Source organism: Chrysemys picta, chromosome 14 (genome assembly GCF_011386835.1).
Source record: "Chrysemys picta bellii isolate R12L10 chromosome 14, ASM1138683v2, whole genome shotgun sequence".
Classification (NCBI taxonomy): domain Eukaryota; kingdom Metazoa; phylum Chordata; order Testudines; family Emydidae; genus Chrysemys; species Chrysemys picta.
Genome location: NC_088804.1, coordinates 12,898,602 through 12,915,020, shown reverse-complemented (window position 1 = coordinate 12,915,020; position 16,419 = coordinate 12,898,602). Strand labels below are relative to the sequence as shown.

At 44.7% G+C, this 16,419-nt stretch overlaps 1 protein-coding gene across 8 annotated transcripts in view; it reads right to left on the bottom strand.

Annotated features, from left to right (window-relative positions):
* Positions 1 to 9,172: 9,172 nt before the first annotated feature.
* Positions 9,173 to 16,419, bottom strand: part of LOC101934489 (dipeptidase 2) — a 45,501-nt gene continuing 38,254 nt past the window's right edge. For all 8 annotated transcript variants that reach the window (XM_005289760.5, XM_008166922.4, XM_008166918.4 and 5 more), the window contains 2 exons: positions 14,883 to 15,018; positions 9,173 to 14,038 (listed from right to left, as the gene is read on the bottom strand). In XM_005289760.5, coding sequence (XP_005289817.2) covers positions 13,841 to 14,038; positions 14,883 to 15,018 — 334 coding nt within the window. In that variant the 3' untranslated portion in view covers positions 9,173 to 13,840. The remainder of the gene's footprint in view (positions 14,039 to 14,882; positions 15,019 to 16,419) is intronic.

Below are 16,419 nucleotides of genomic sequence, written 5' to 3'. Positions count from 1 at the left end.
GCCCAGGCTGGTCCCCCAGCGTTTCCAGCCTGGGTCGGCTCGGGCCCTGGGGTGCCGGCCCCGGCCGACCACCCCCGGCCCGCCCAGCACTGCCGGCCCCCGCCGGCCCGGCTGACCCGGCTCCCCGCCGGCCCGGCTGACCCGGCTCCCCGCCGGCCCGGCTCCCCGCGGGCCCGGCTGACCCGGCTTCCCGCCGGCCCGGCTGACCCGGCTCCCCGCCGGCCCGGCTGACCCGGCTCCCCGCCGGCCTGGCTCCCCGCGGGCCCGGCTGACCCGGCTCCCCGCCGGCCCGGCTCCCCGCGGGCCCGGCTGACCCGGCTCCCCGCCGGCCCGGCTGACCTCCCGATTTTCCCGGACATGCCCGGCTTTTGGGGATTTCCCCCCGGACGGGGATTTGAGCCCCCAAAAGCCGGACATGTCCGGGAAAATCCGGACGTATGGTAACCCTAGATAAAGGGCAGGGTAGACCGACTACATCTCCAGTTCCTTGTCACTGCCGCATGGTCCGGATCGAAATGCTCAAGAGTCCTCATCTCTGACACACATCTTAAAAAAGATAATTGTACATAGTTTAGAAGTATTATTTTTCTCTTAGTTCTAATAGTTAATAGTTTTAGCGTTTGTTTTAGAGAGACTTTGTGGTATTCACACATACCGCCGTACGGGTACCGGACTACGTGTAGGCCTCCAGGCTGCAAACTCTGCTTCTCCTGCCCATGATCCTTCTTGGTCAGCAACAACCACCAACACTTTCTCCACTGCCTGGGGGAAGCTCACATCATGGCTAAATGTAGTAGTTGCCAGTCCTTCCTCAGCTGCACCCAAGAAAGCCGGGTACAGCTTTCCTTTTTGCACATCACTGCATGCAACTCACAGATCCCGCATTCTCCTCCCCTGGAGGCCCTACAGGAGGTCTCAGGATTTCAGATATACTTCTGTGAGTTTGTAGCCTATAAACAGACACGGACCATGCAGAGGACCACATACTTCTTATCTGGAAGGCTGGATGTGACGCCCTCAAGAATCAGCCTGGATCAGGGGACTCATTTGGTAAAAAGTTATTTAAAGACATTTACCTGGTGCCTTTACAGAAGTCCTGGTCCAATGCTCTCCAGTTTGAAATATCAGATTCTTAAGTGGCACTACAGAACTATACTATCAAGCCAAGCACAAGTATTTTTCTTATGGTCATTTGAAACTCAGATGGCTAGATTCTCACAAAGAGCTCAGAGCCAGATGTACCCACAACTGGAGCCAGATTTGCAGAATTCTGAAAATCAGACTGAGGGTACGTCTACACTTACGTCCGGGTCCGGCGGCAGGCAATCGATGTTCTGGGATCGATCCTGGAAGTGCTCGCCGTCGACGCCGGTACTCCAGCTCGGCGAGAGGAGTACGCGGCATCGACGGGGGAGCCTCCGCGCCGCGTCTGGACCCGCGGTAAGTTCGGACTAAGGTACTTCGAATTCAGCTACGTTATTAACATAGCTGAATTTGCGTACCTTAGTCCGAAGTGGGGGGTTAGTGTGGACCAGGCCCAAAACAGAAGCTCCAAAGCCTGGGAAATGTATTGTTATGAGTTGGGTTACACCCACCCATTTCAACTAGGTTTAGCAGTTGCCCTTCATTATTGATAACGCAAATAAGCTCCTTTATGGAATCAGATAGCTGAAACAATAGCCGCCTCCACCAAAACAAAGGCACATGGGGCAGAGGAGTTTTGTTGGTGGAGTTGTTTGTCTCTGTCTCCAGGAGAGAAGCACAAGAAGCATCAGAGAAGCTGAGAGAGAACTGCAGAAAGCCAAGGACACCACCAGAACAAGCATTGGGAACATGACCCTGAGAAAACCCTATAGAAAGCTTTTAGGCTAAGTCAGAGAGGGACTTGGAACTGTGAGCAAAGAAAGTGTCTCCCACTGTGTAAAAGGAAAAAGGCCTTTGTAAAAAAATAAGAATTTATCATCAAGAAAATATCTGACTGTAACACATCAGATTTCTCCTAAACTCTAACAGCCCATAACACCCCTAATTTTGGCAAACTACCCCAGTTAAAAGGGCATAACAGTACTTAGCATCATCTGTGGTCCAGTGCAAAGTGATATAAGTAAAGGATTACACGCCCAATGTTGGACTTGCTGAGCTACTATTAATGTGTGAAAAATCACACTGGAGTCTAAAGAAACCTGTATTTTCTTAGGTTTTATTTTATTTTTATCTAGAATCAATGTAAGTTTTGAACATAAAGCAGGTTCCATAGCTCAGGGGATTCATTGGTCTCTAGTTCAAATCCAACAAAACTCAGTGGCAAATAAATCACTACTGTCTGACAGATCCTCACTAATGGTTATATAGCTTTTCAAATTAGGTTAATAGGGGACTTGATCATTATAAGTACACAGAAGGGAGAAGCAGAGGACTCCAATGCAACAGACAAAGGAATAAAAAGATCCAATGGTTCAAAGTGGAAGCTAGACAAAGTCAAACTGGAAATAAAGTGCAAATAAAGGTTTTTTCCTTGGTTATGAATTCTTAACCATCCTGGCTCAGAACAAGCCCACCCATGTATCTGAGAGTCACTCCTTTATACAGTTTGGGCTTCTGATGTTGTTCTCAAGTAACAGGTGATCAGCAGATAACGGTCCCCTGCTCAGGACAAAGCTTCAAAAGGCTGAGTTCTTGCATAACTGGAGGGGGCACATTTGCATACACCTCCCCCTAGAGATTTCCTGGGAAACCCACTTAACTTTAAACATTTATTCTTGCCTGGCCCATTGTTTCAAATAGTTCTGTAAGCTCCCAACACCTCCCAAGATTTACATTAGTCACATCTCTCCTCAGAGACATTACACACAACATAATACATAAACATTTGCATTTTTAATACAATGAACTCCTGAAATACTTAAATGTAAAAAGGTTTCAGAGTAGCAGCCGTGTTAGTCTGTATCCGCAAAAAGAAGAACAGGAGTACTTGTGGCACCTTAGAGACTAACACATTTATTAGAGCATAAGCTTTCGTGGGCTGTGCATCCGAAGAAGTGGGCTGTAGTCCACGAAAGCTTATGCTCTAATAAATTTGTTAGTCTCTAAGGTGCCACAAGTACTCCTGTTCCTTTTTTAAATGTAAAAAGGTTTAACCTAATTCAATAAGGTTTGTCTAGGATATTGCAGGAAATTGCCATTCCTGTCACATCCTGTACTCCTCCCATGAGTGGAAGTCAGATACACTAGCTGAATTACAGGTGTCAGAGTGGTAGCCGTGTTAGTCTGTATCAGCAAAAAAAAGAGGACTGCATACATAAAATGAAGTGGGTTTTAGCCCACGAAAGCTTATGCCCAAATAAATGTGTTAGTCTCTAAGGTGCCACAAGTACTCCTGTTCTTTTAGCTGAACTACAGTGACTTCATGTGACCAGTTCAGCTCTGTGTAGCTGTAGCTTTTAGGACTGGTTTATAGCATCACCAGTTACTCAGATGAGGCAGCTGATCATGGCATTTATTTCAGTGGGCCCTGCAGCCAGTTGCTTTGAAAACTGATAATACTTGCACAAAGGAAGTGGTGTCCTTCAGAGTCACATCAATATTTTGTTTGTAGCTTATCAGTGTGGATATCACACATGTGACACCACGAGCTGGCTGGCTGAAACACATTTTTAAAAGGTTGCAGGCTCTCTTATTTGCAAAACTGAATTAAAGTACTTGACAGTTGATCAGTAAATCAGCTCGATCTTTACGCACTAGTTTATGTAGCAGTCGGGATCGATATTCCCCCAACACAGACATTCCTGCAGCTCAGTCTTTGTCACCGAGTATTTACATATCTCCATAAGGTAGTTAATAAGGCATATTACTAGGCTATTATCCCATCTGATGGCCTTCTACTGACTGTCTAGCACCACTTCCCTCACCCCCACTCACTGTGGTGGAATGTGCTAATTCTAGATGCTGCCAAGCAGACTCCACCCACAGCCAAATTCCAAACACAAAGGTTTTACCAATTGGTGCAGGCTACAGCCATCCATTGTCTGCATGCACTATTCTCCCATTTGGTAAGGAAAACTTAAAGAGCAATTATTTCCTGCTTGGGGTGCCTTAGGGGGTCTACACTGCACCCATGGGAGGCCCATGCCAGCTGACTTAGACTTAGGCTAATGTAGGGTTACCATACGTCTTGATTTTCCTGGACATGACCTCATTTTTGGTCCACTCATCTCTGTCTGGGAGGATTTTTAAAATATTAACAATGGTCTGGGATTTTTCTCCTGACATGGGGGGGTCCCAAGAGCTGGAGCTGAGCCTCTCCAGCTTCCCCCTTTCCCTCCAGCTCCCCCCACCTCCAGCAGTGTCCTCTTTTTGGGAACCTGAAATACGGTAACCCTAGGCTAAGGGTCTGTTTAACTGAGGTGTAAAGTTCGGGCTCTGGCTCTGGGTCATTCCCACCTCGCAGGGTCCAAGAGCCTGGGCTCCAGCCCAAATGCAAATGTCTACACTTCAATTAAAAAGCCCCTTAGCCTGAGCCCTAAGAGCAGGAGTCAGGTGGCATGGGACAGCTATTGATGTCTAATTGCAGTGTAGACATACCCTCAAGAGAACAGTACTGAGTTTCTTCCTCTGAACTGCTCTGGGAAATGGGAGCAGAGGCATTTGGACCTCACAGGATCAGCCCAACTGTGCTTTTTCTGCCTGAGGTCATATCCATATCTGATGGTGCTCTGCTTTTAAATTACACAACCAATGAGATTTTTTTTTTCTACTCTGGTTGAAATTTGTATCTGTGCATGATTTGAGAGTATGCAGGCAAACGACCCAACTGCACTTTATCCAGAAGCTAGATACTATGCAGGTAGCCAGCTGCAAGGTATGCCAGTGTGACTTTCTTCCCCAATGATTTTGCATTTTGTTCCTTAAGCATCATGACATTGTATTTTAATCTCATGGAACCAGGTCTTGGTGTCTTCCTAGCTGACTCTTGTTATTTTCACCAGTATGTTCTTACCAGCCTTTGAGACAGTTATTTGTAATTATTCCATTACCTCATTTCACTCATCTATCTCTACTGCCTGACTTGAGGTCTTGGTTTGTACACTCCACATAAGAGAAAAAAAAAACACCCCCAAATGCAAGGGCAGTAGCCTATGGGTCAATTCTCACAGGAAGTTTCAAGATGGTATGCATTTTTTAAAACACCAGCCCATTTATTATGGGCACATTTTCTAGCAAGCATGAGGTTTGCTTTGGAGGGAAAAAAACACATACAAACTCACCTTTTTACACATTGCTAATGTCACGGCTACAAGTAAATAAAAAATAGAGGGGATGCAAAAAGCAAACTGCCAACTTGTGTGTGCAAATGCCACCTAAATTTCACAGCACTCTTCTAAACACTCATTTCCAAGAAGTGATGGCCAGCAGAGGGTGCTCCGGTTCTGCATGTTGCTATGGGGAAACAAATTTAAGCAACTGATCAGGAAATGGAAACTTCACCCCCTTCCCTCCTCCCCCGCTTTTTTTTTTTTTTTAATAGTGCTGTTTCACACTACGGCAGCTGTTTGCAAACTTTTTGAGCTTACCCCCTTTCCCCCCTCCCCCGGCCTTTGAGTTACAATTCTTGGTTGCGTACTCCCAACGTGGACAAAAATAGACTTATGCAAAAGTATGCTGGATAGCCTACTCCTAAACCTACCAGAGAACTTAACACAACTTTAATTAAAATAACCTACACCTGGAAGTTTCAAATACACAGATACTTACCTCAGTGGCACAGCCAAGGCTTTCTCAACAGTGGGCTGCTTCTACCCTGCGGCCAGGCTGCACCACTAGGGCAAGGCCAATACCTGCCCCTCTGCCCTTCTCCCCTCGGGTTTTCAGGGTGGGGGAAGCCACATGTGAGAGTCTCTAGGGGTAGAGCCAGTAGGGTTGCCAGTTCTGGTTGGACATATTCCTGGAGGTTTCATCACATGCCATCATATTTAATTGAATATTGATATTTAATTCCTGGAGACTCCAGGGCAATCCTGAAGCGTTGGCAACCCTAAGAGCCAGCACTGGGGGGCAGAGGTTGCTGGAAGTGGGAATCAGTGCAGCCGCAGCAGATGTTGACACTGACCCACAGGCTGGGTGACCCGCTGAGGTGAGGCAGGGGGTGAAGGTGGTGCTCCCTCTCCTCCTCCGTGGGGATTGTACCAAGCCCCGCTGTATGCGGTTGGCACAAGCCCACCCCCTCAAACATTCCTCCATGCCCCCGACAGGGCATGCCCCACTGTTTGAAAACCTCTGCACTATAGGTCGTCTCTCCGGGCAGAAGTGAAAAGAGAAAACTTAGTGAGTTCAAAAGACTAAAATCAGAGCTGCCATACCAAAAACTGGAACCAAATTAAACCTGACTTCTGTTTTCCTTACAGACACAAACCTCAGGCCAGGTTTGGCCACAATGTTTACACCTATTTCAATAGGCCTGGGTTACATTTCAAATAAACCTAAACTAAGTTTCAAAACAAGTAACTAATGAATGTGGAAATAGTGTTATTTACAGACCGTGACTTTCCATTCAGTTTAAAGGAGTGTCTTTCTAAATAGTATTTGTTATTTATGGTAGTACTCACTATGCACTAGGCAGTTTCCAAATGCTAAAAGGACAGCTCTTGTGTAACCCATACACCTCCTGGGTGTGGTGTTTTGTCCCATTTAGAGACAGACAGACAGATATTAATGAAATTTCTCTACAGCCTTAGCTAATAGGCAGTTGGCTTTTAGCTCATGCGGTAAAGGCTCATGCACTAAGCTCCAGAGGTCCCAGGTTCAATCCCACCCGCTGACAACCAGGGTCTGTCAGTGTTACACTTGCACTGAAGAGCTTACTCTGTCTAAGGAAAAAGTATGTGCTAATGTAAACCTTAAGCAACCAGAGGAACTCTGGGACAGACTGAGTAAGAGCAGCCAGGATGGTGATTCATTAAAGACCAATAATTTTTGCTTCAGGCGTCCGGGAAAGAACTATTAACAGCACTACTATCAATCATCTGCCACTTGGAGCCACATGTTAGAGGCCTTGAGTACATTAACCATAAAAAATAGAGATGGCAAAGGCATATTAAGCTCAACTGGTCTCTCTCAGATGAGCAGAATGGTTTCCTACAGCTTTATACTCTAGAGCAGGGGTTGGCAACCTTTCAGAAGTGCTGTGCCGAGTCTTCATTTAATCACTCTAATGTAAGTTTGCAGTGCCAGTAATACATTTTAATGTTTTTAGAAGGTCTCTTTCTATAAGTCTATACTATATAACTAAACTATTGTTGTGTGTAAAGTAAATAAGGTTTTTAAAATGTTTAAGAAGCTTCATTTAAAATTAAATTAAAATGCAGAGCCCGCCGGACCGGTGGCCAGGACCCGGGCAGTGAGAGTGCCACTGAAAATCAGCTTGCGTGCCGCCTTGGGCACGCGTGCCATAGGTTGCCTACCCCTGCTCTAGAGCAGCAGTTCTCAAACTTCATTGCACCGCAACCCACTTCTGACAACAAAAATTACTACATGACCATGGGCAGGGGGTGGGGTGACAGAGCCCAAGCCCCGCTGTCCTGGGCTAAAGCATTCAGCTTCAGCCCCAGGTCCCAGCAAGTCTAATGCTGGCCCTGGTGACCCCATTAAAATGGGGTCATGAGCCACTTTGGGGTCCCAACCCACAGTTTGAGAACTGCTGTGGTAGAGTTTTATCCAGTCTTATTTTAATGATAATTAAATAGCACACCACCCCTATTCCTGATTTTAATGGTTGCAAGAACTGCAGATCATCTTTGATATAAAACAAGCTAGTGGTCCATTTTTTCAGTTAAGATTCATAGAACAAGGTATTTGACCCCTGGAAAATATTCTTATAGCTGTTTTTTCAATACTCCGTCACTGACTTCCTTGAAATGGAGAGTGTCAATAAGTCCAGTTATACCAATTTGTGGAAAAAAAAGTGCATTTAACATTCTTCTGTGCTTGCCCACACAATTCACTGTGAGTGATACTGCGGTCATGGATTCACTGCGCCCACTCCAGGCCAGCCCTGCTCAGCCCCATTTACTCAGGGTGGTCAGAGACCTCCCCAACCAACAGCCACAGCAACAAACTGCAGTAGCAGCTGTGGCCTTAAGTTAGGGCTTAGGCCTACTTCCCTCTGCTCTCACCCATCTAACCCCTTCTTCAGATCCCCCCGATCTTGCTGGGGTGGCTCCTCTGGAGCTGTGCTCAGGGTGCAGGTGATGCTGAGGCCCCCCGTGCAGTCTGTCTACACCAGTGGTTCTCAACCTATTTATCATTGTGTTACCTGGTTCACAGGTTGGGAACCACAGCGCCCCTCACCCTCACCCTCCAGACTCCTATACCCAGCACCTCCCACCCAGAGACCCCTCCACAGTGGAGCCCTGGGCAGGGGGCCAGGTGACCGGAACCACAGATTCTGCCATGCAGGGCTGGGCAGCAGCCCCGAGCCTGGACCTGGCCATGCAGCGCCAGGTGGCAGGGCAGCTGGGCGGCAGCCTGGACTCCGACACCATCAGGCAGCCCCTGAACCCCGGTGGGCCGGTCAATAGCCCCCGGACTCTGAGGGGCTGGCCAGCAGTTCCGGACCCCCACCATGCAGGGCCGGACGGCGACCCCACTGGGCAGCTGGGAACCCAGACCCCGCCGGGCAGCCTTTAGCACACAGCTGGGCTGTATCTGTATGCTAATTGGGAGACATGTGGCCTGCGGGTTGAGAACCGCTGGTCTACACCCTGCCCTTCCCCCTGCAGTAGAGTTGGGCCTAATCTAATATTCTCAGGGCCTTTTGCAGCCCTGAGCATTGCATGTGTTTGGCTAGATTATGCCACCCAGACTGATATTTTTAATAAGATGTTCTGTTTATCTTTTCCTCACATATTTTGCCTCTAATGTTCAAATTATCAGTGGGGCAGAGAAGTCAGCACCTAAATACAAAATAATGTGATTAAAGAAAGACAGTAAACAGCAAATATCTGGTAGAGTGGTGGAAACCGAATCATGTCTTGCTTAGGTGTCACTGGGCCAGGGTTTATTTCTGAGGATGGGAATGCATTCTGAATAGAGTGCTGCAGTGTGGACACACATACATAAGTGGAGGAGATAATACATGTGGGAGGGGGGAGAAAAAAAAAGAGGGAATACCACTAAGTATTTTATACTTTCAAAGTTTTATATAAATGGATGGTCACAAAAACAATTTTACACTTGGAGAAAATGGCAGACCATAGCCCCATAAAGTCAGTTGCAGAGCTGGAATCAGAACATAGGAGTTTGCTCGGCTCAATTATTTTAATCATTTCAGTATTATGCCCTCCAAGTCCATTTGATCATGCAAGCTAGCTAACATCGGGAAAGCCAAAATTATTTTAACCCAGTGTTGCAGTTTCCAATTATACATCTATGTCTGAGGCCAACATTTGACAAAACAGTTCTTAGAAATATGACTCAAAATGTTCTAATTTACTCCACATGGTTAGGCTTAAAACCACAGTATCTAGAGCAGGGTTCAGAATATAGTCAACACATTCTGATAAAGCTGAACGCTGTAGGTGGAGAAAAAGCCAACCCCATCCAAAGTCTGACACAAGTATAGTGCATGGCTCTTCCTGAAAGGAGGTAAAAAAACTAACTGAAGAAAAATCAATGGCTTTTATTAGATTTCACCATGTAAAAGACTAATATACATTTTTAACTGCAGTTTTAAATCCAAGGATTGAGGGGAGAACAAGGAATGAGACCTACCCAGCAATATGCAGAGCGAGCAAAGGATCCAAGCAACATAGATTTTGAACCTGGATAGTCATTTCTAAAAGCCGGTCAGAGACCACTCACCGCATGTGGTGCCTACACAACTCTGGGGATTAGCTCTTACCAGGCGCCACCCTCCTCTGGCAGGGTCTCTACCCATCGTCTCTTTCACCCGAGGTCCCTCTCACTCATGGAGCTGCAGCTTCCTGTTTGTGGCTTGGTCCTCCACCCAGACCTCTAAGGTCCTCCCCTTCCAGGGAAATCGCAGTTGTTCCTGACTAGTTATCTGGTTGGCATTTCCATGCCCTGCGCCACTTCCCAGTGGCTGGTAGGGAAACTCAGGCACGCCCTCTACATTGGCCAGTCACAGGTGTTTAGTTTCTGCGTAGACATATCCCAGTTGGCCCCACTGAGTGAATCTGAGTAGAAGTCAAGGGCATGTCTACACAGCATTTTGGAGGGAGCCTCCCAGCCCGGCTCGACAGCGCTTCAGCTCTGAAGCCGAGGGACAGGGTGGACTTCAGAGCCCGAGCTCCACCCAAGTGGCAACTTCACAGTGCTCACTATACAGCTGTTTTTAGAGCATTAGCATGAGCCCCGCTAGCCCAAGTCTGTCAACCGGGGCTGGAAGTCTATCTCCTAAATGCAGTAGCGACATACCCTAAGGGGTCCCGGTCCATGCCTGGGGCTCCTAGGCTATACAGTAACAATAGGTGTGGTAGGCAGAAGGTGGATCAGGACCAGGCAGGGCTATATCTAGATGAAGGAATGTTAAAGTTGATCTGTTCTACAGAGGGGTTTCCTTCAGAGCCACAATAATGAACTTGGACTTGCTCCAGCAGCCTATTTCTGGATGTCAGCTTTCAGACTGAGACCCCTTTGAAAAGATTCGATTTGCTGTTTGCATTACAGAAATTATCAGCATTCTCCTTGTTACTGTTGGAGATATGATGTGTTTTTACAAAGATAATTCTTACTCCAGCTCAGAGCCGTAACTAGCTATTTTTGCACCCGAGACAAGACTATAAAATTGCGCCCTCCCCGCTCCATATAAGAAGAAACGGCACGCATAGGGTGACCAGATCACAGCCTTTGTCTGGTGCTACAAGAAAGTATACAATTATACAGCAACTGCGTAAACAAGCCATAATAAGAGAAGGTATACCAAGTAGTAAAGGGATTTCCAGGGTAATCAAAGCAGTCTTACAAAGTTAGTGATGCAGACTTAATTTTATTGTGTATTTTGCAATATTTGGAGTTTATTAAAGTCTGAGCTTCTGGAGTCATGTGACTATGTAAGAATCTCTGCTCTCTCTATTAAAAAAAAAAAAGTTTCCAACTTCATGACTGTGGAAAAGAAAACCTTGAACCTAAAGGCTCAAATACCAGAAGGCAAATAAAAAGAACCCACATTTTAAAATCTCATGATTTTTAAGCCAATCCCTTGATTTGTAATGCTGAGGTTGGCAATACTGCAGTTAGAGCTAGGTGAAATATGTGTAGGGGAATGTTTTTCATTTGCCTATTTTAGGAACATTTCTTGAACTGGAAATTCTCCGTTTTTTTCAAGTTTTGGAAATTTTCAGCAAAATGTAATGCAAACACTATTTTCTGTTAGTATAACAGCAAATATATTGGGGCAAGAATGGTCCGTTTCCCCCTCTGAACAGCCAGGGTTCTTAATTGAGCATGGCCTTCTCATGTTGCCTCAAAACACAATCCTGATGAGGGACAGCAGCCCCAAAGCCTCACTTCAAGCAACTCTCCAGTGCCTCAGCTGACCTATGCCCTGCTCAGTTTATGGAATTGGGAAGCTTGAAGCTGCAGGATGCAATACAGATCCCTATGCTACTGCTAGAAGTGGAATCTGAGTTGACATGTCCCTGGCCATTCCATGCCCATCTGATCTAGGACAGTCAGTCTGTGTCTCACAACCTTCCTGGTCCTCTCATGACCTGCAGTATTCCGTGATGATGACTACAGCATGTTTTCGGCTACCTATTTAACAAGAAATAACTTCCAAAGTAATCATGGTATTGATGCTGCTGAAAATCTACCCTTCTTGTATTTCATCTTAATCTCGACACCTGGCTTCTGTCTGTTTGTCAGTGTCAACAAGAGGTGTGACACTAGTGTCTGGCAGGATGGGGCAATTTCAGATTTCCTGCTGAAGTTTAACCCTTTAGCACAACCACAAGCCAAAACAGCTAATGATGCAGCCAAGATGATAATTCTGTGCTAGAAGTGGGTCTTGAAAACTGAACTGCATTGACATTCCTCCAGAAAATGACATTGACAAATTGAAAACTACCTGAAATTAGCTGGCAAAAATATCAGATGCAAGTTCACAAGACGTTTTTCACCCAACCCTAATTATCATCTCCTCCAAGAATGCTCTTTACTTTCCAGCAGTCCTCCACAGTCACCGCCTGGAGAAGTTCAAGATGGCACCTGGCAGCTATATCACTAATAACTCAAGAGAAGTTCAGTTACTAACATTTGAAACGATAAAAACAGGAATGGGGCAAATAAACAGTGCTCCCAAAGGGAAAAAGTCAGCACAGGACTGTTGAAGTTCTTGGAGTGGAGGGTGGGCGTCTGATTTTTACATATTTAGAAGAGACCTACATTTCTATAAACAATTGAGATATCCAGCCTTTGTTGTCCTGAAGATGCCAGATGCTAAATGTTGTGCAGACATGCAACGACAGATGTCATTATCATAAATAATGCTGCCCTGGGCTACTAAAGGAATGGGACCCAAAACAAATTGTATAGTTATTTAGCGTTCCCTGGCTCAAAGCAACGAACTGGAGATAGGATTCAAAGCAAGATATTGCGGCATATACAAACCAATGACAGCTTAATTCTGTCCATGGTGAACAGCATTCAAACACTTGTGGCAGATCCACAGTGCCACATGCCTAGAATCTTTACCTGGCCCACAGACTTAAGTGAAGGCAGTTACTGCAGTGACACTACATAAAGGGCAGAATATAGTTTCTCAAATAACCTCCAGGTGGAGAGAATCCTTTAACTTTTGGCAAAAACATAATTTAAAAAAGGCCACATTCTCCTTCAAAGAGCCATGGCATTTTTTCCTTCTCAGACTGATGTCACAATGGTCACTTACAAACCTAGCTGGCAGTTAGCTCTCCCTTAAAATGCAAATAATAATAATAATAATAATAATAATATAAAATTCCATTTGACTAGTACTTCTGGTCCCCAATCCTAATACCAGGCATGCATCCAAAGACAAGTGACCGGCTAAGAGCTTGAACCACATAGTTCAGGCCCTTCGTTTTCAGTTTTTACTGGAAAATTCCCAAGTTTTCCAAAAAGCTACTGTTCAATTTTTACTGATTTTCACCCAGATTTTGGACTACTCAAGTATATAAAAATACTGATTATGTTAAGGAAATCCAATACATTACATTAGGTGACGTGTTTATGTTAATAATAAGTTTGCATTTACATTTAGGCAAGGCTGTCTGTTAAAGTAAGGCAAATGTAGTGGAAGATACACACGCATACATGTGCAAGTGTTTACATACAGTTCATGAAATAAATCACAGCGTGAGCTGCTTTTACTTTTCAATATTCCTACTTTTCTCTGTTGCTTTTTCTTAATAACCCAGAAAACCATGAAGTTAATTTTCTGCACTCATTTTCATCCATGTTTTTAATTTTTTTGTAATAAACACTGAAAATCACAGGAAATGTTAAACAAAATAAAAACTGAAAACAAGGGGCCTTGTACGTAGTACAGGATCTGACGAGAGGTTCTGGGCATTACCAGCTTCCTTTGACATCAGTGGATCCAAGAGTATTCAGCACCAAGCAGTATTCCAAACATTGCTACCTAAACACTTAAGCTAAAGCCATATGTAGGTAGGTTTACAGAAATGATGCTCTAGGTTTAATACTATTCACACATCTTGGAGGTACAGCTTTGTAGCTAAGCAGAAGATTTTATCCATTTGCATTGCAGTTCACTCTACATGTAATGTCTGTTTGGGTATGTGTATTCAATAACCCTTTTGACCCATCAGGTTTCTGTGCATTGTTAATGCAGTATTATATATACTACACTAATGAACATTAGACCCAAAGTTTGTACCACAGAAGCAGATCCAAAGGAAATGGGAACTGTATCAGATGTCCGAAGAGGAGGATTTCTTAGGTCCAGACGACAGGAATTTTGCACCTCTCTTTGTGGGATTTCATCCTCATTCTCATTCATTGATCTACTGTCATTCCGCACCTGGAAGAATTCAAATAGTATTGCCCTGGAGATTTGTAATACATTTATTGAGAGTCTTATAATAGAACTTTGTTAATTCAAGTGAACCATTCTTAAACTGTACTGCAAAATACATTCAGGATGAGGAAAGCAACTTTGTTATCTTAATCTAATCTTTTGTGCTCTCATGAGTTTCTTCAATACAAAAGATTTCCCAGAGTCTGCTATGGCACACATCCTGGCAAAACGTCACACATCTAGCTGTTCAGCAGGTAAATCTTTTGGTCCATGCCTGCGGTGGATATCTCCATTGGAAATCTCCAACTGAACTGAGTTAATTAGTATCTCCACCATAGTCAGCTAACAGTCTTAATACAAAGACTTAAACGTCTCTAACAATTTTTCACCTTTTTGAATTATTTTAAGTCAGTGAAAGATGGATTAGGTGTCATGAACACTTCAGTCACATCACATGTCAGGCATCTGGCTGCACATGTAAAATTCAGCATAAGACACTGACATTTTTAGAACTCAAGTGATAGTTCCAATCCTGGTATATTTGTAGCTAGCAAACTGAGAAGTAATTTAATTTAGAATTAAAGAACAGTGACAGTTACTGGAGTCCTCTTTAAAAAGAAACTGGCTCTGTATTGTCCCATCCACACTCTTCCCCTTGCCTCTTTTCTAATCTTTGCTTCCCAAGAGCCATTTTGAATCTTTGTATTAACTCCCTCCCTTGTTTTTCACATCCTTCCTGCACAGCAAAAAAAGCGGGGCTTTGAGAACTACAGTCTCTTTTCCCCCTTGGCAGCAACCGGAAATTCAGTGTTTGTCAACATAATTTTGCAACTGCTTTTAATCTTACTTTTTCCACCTCCTTGAAAACACGGAGGAAGTTTTCCCTTAAAACCCCTGTCAGTTCGCTTTCAGTCCAACCTCTTCTCAGAAGTTCCTCAATCAATGCAGGGTATTTCGAAACATCTTCCAATCCTTCAGGGAATCTGTTAACAACAACAACAAACACAGAATGGCATACTATATATATATATAACCCATACTTCTGGATGAATAATGTAGAGAGGGGTTTTTAAATGATTGTGGCAAGGGTCCAGTTGACAAACAGGTCACCAGAGGACTCAACCCTTCTCCCAATTTAGTCAAAATCAAAAGTCCAACTGACTTAATTGGGAGAGCAGTTGAGCCCCAGAGCCATACCAAACAAGGTTCTTTCTGCATGAAGCATTCCTTTAGTGGGACTAAACTGTGCATTCTAGAGAGAGGCTACATTCTGTGCAGACACTAAAGCAGCATGAGCAGTATTAAAAAAACAACACCCCTCATTCCCCACACCCCATCTCTGATGGCCAGGAAAACATCTATGCAACAGAAGGCTGTAGTGTACTCTCACCTATGAAATTCTATACTATTAAAAAGAGAGTCTGTACGCATATGATACCCTGAACAATTGCTGACCATTTTTTCTACTCTACTATATACGTTAAGTCATTTATCAGAAGAAGCTAGGGGGACAAAGTCCTGGGAGAAGTCCCAGTTTTGAGCTCACTGGGAGTTTTGGACATGCAAAGAAAGCTACATGAAACCCTCCATTTGAAGGGAATGCAATAAGCAATTTGACGTCTATTGTGTAATTCCTGTCACAGCAATGGGAGCTGGAAGTAAGAAGCAGCCAAACCTATGCATACCTGGTCTTCCAGGGTTTACTTTCATGGGCCTTTGGCATTGTTTTGAAAGACTATGTGCAGGGCTCATTGTTTTAAATCTGTGTCAGGCAAGCTAGCAGCAGCATCCCTTTTGTCCATGGCTCATTCAGCACTTTAGGAACCCCCAACACCAGTTCTATTGAATATCCTAGTGAAAATGTGTACAAGACAATAAGCTCCAATTGTTAACTGTTGCCGTGTAGGAGATTTCTATTACTGAATGGCTAGTCCCTGTGGGAGCAGACTTTTTTTTGTGATCCACACCATTTGATATGACTTGTGCCCAAGTGTCTCTGACACAAGCAAGAAAGATGCGCAAGGTCAAGAGTCAATAAAAAAGGAAAGGAGAAAAGCTTAAAGGCAAGCAAATGCCAAGCAGCCTAGTCTTATGCTATAGTCCATATGTTATGCTGGGCCATACATTACCCCAGAAGCAATCCCAGGCATGAGCAAGGGGAGCCAGGGTGCAGAGATCAGACTGCTTGTTTTGAAGGGAGGAGGGTTCCCTGACAGAACAGAATGTTGCCCCCCAAGCCCCTAGATCCCTGGAACCAATGGAAGCCATAGCCAGACCTCTACTTTAGCCTCAGGGCCACGTGGTCCTTCCCGAGTTGCTAAGAAGGGGAGGGGGAGGGAACAGTTATACAGTACAAATGGCCTCCCAGAAGAGCTAACCATTTG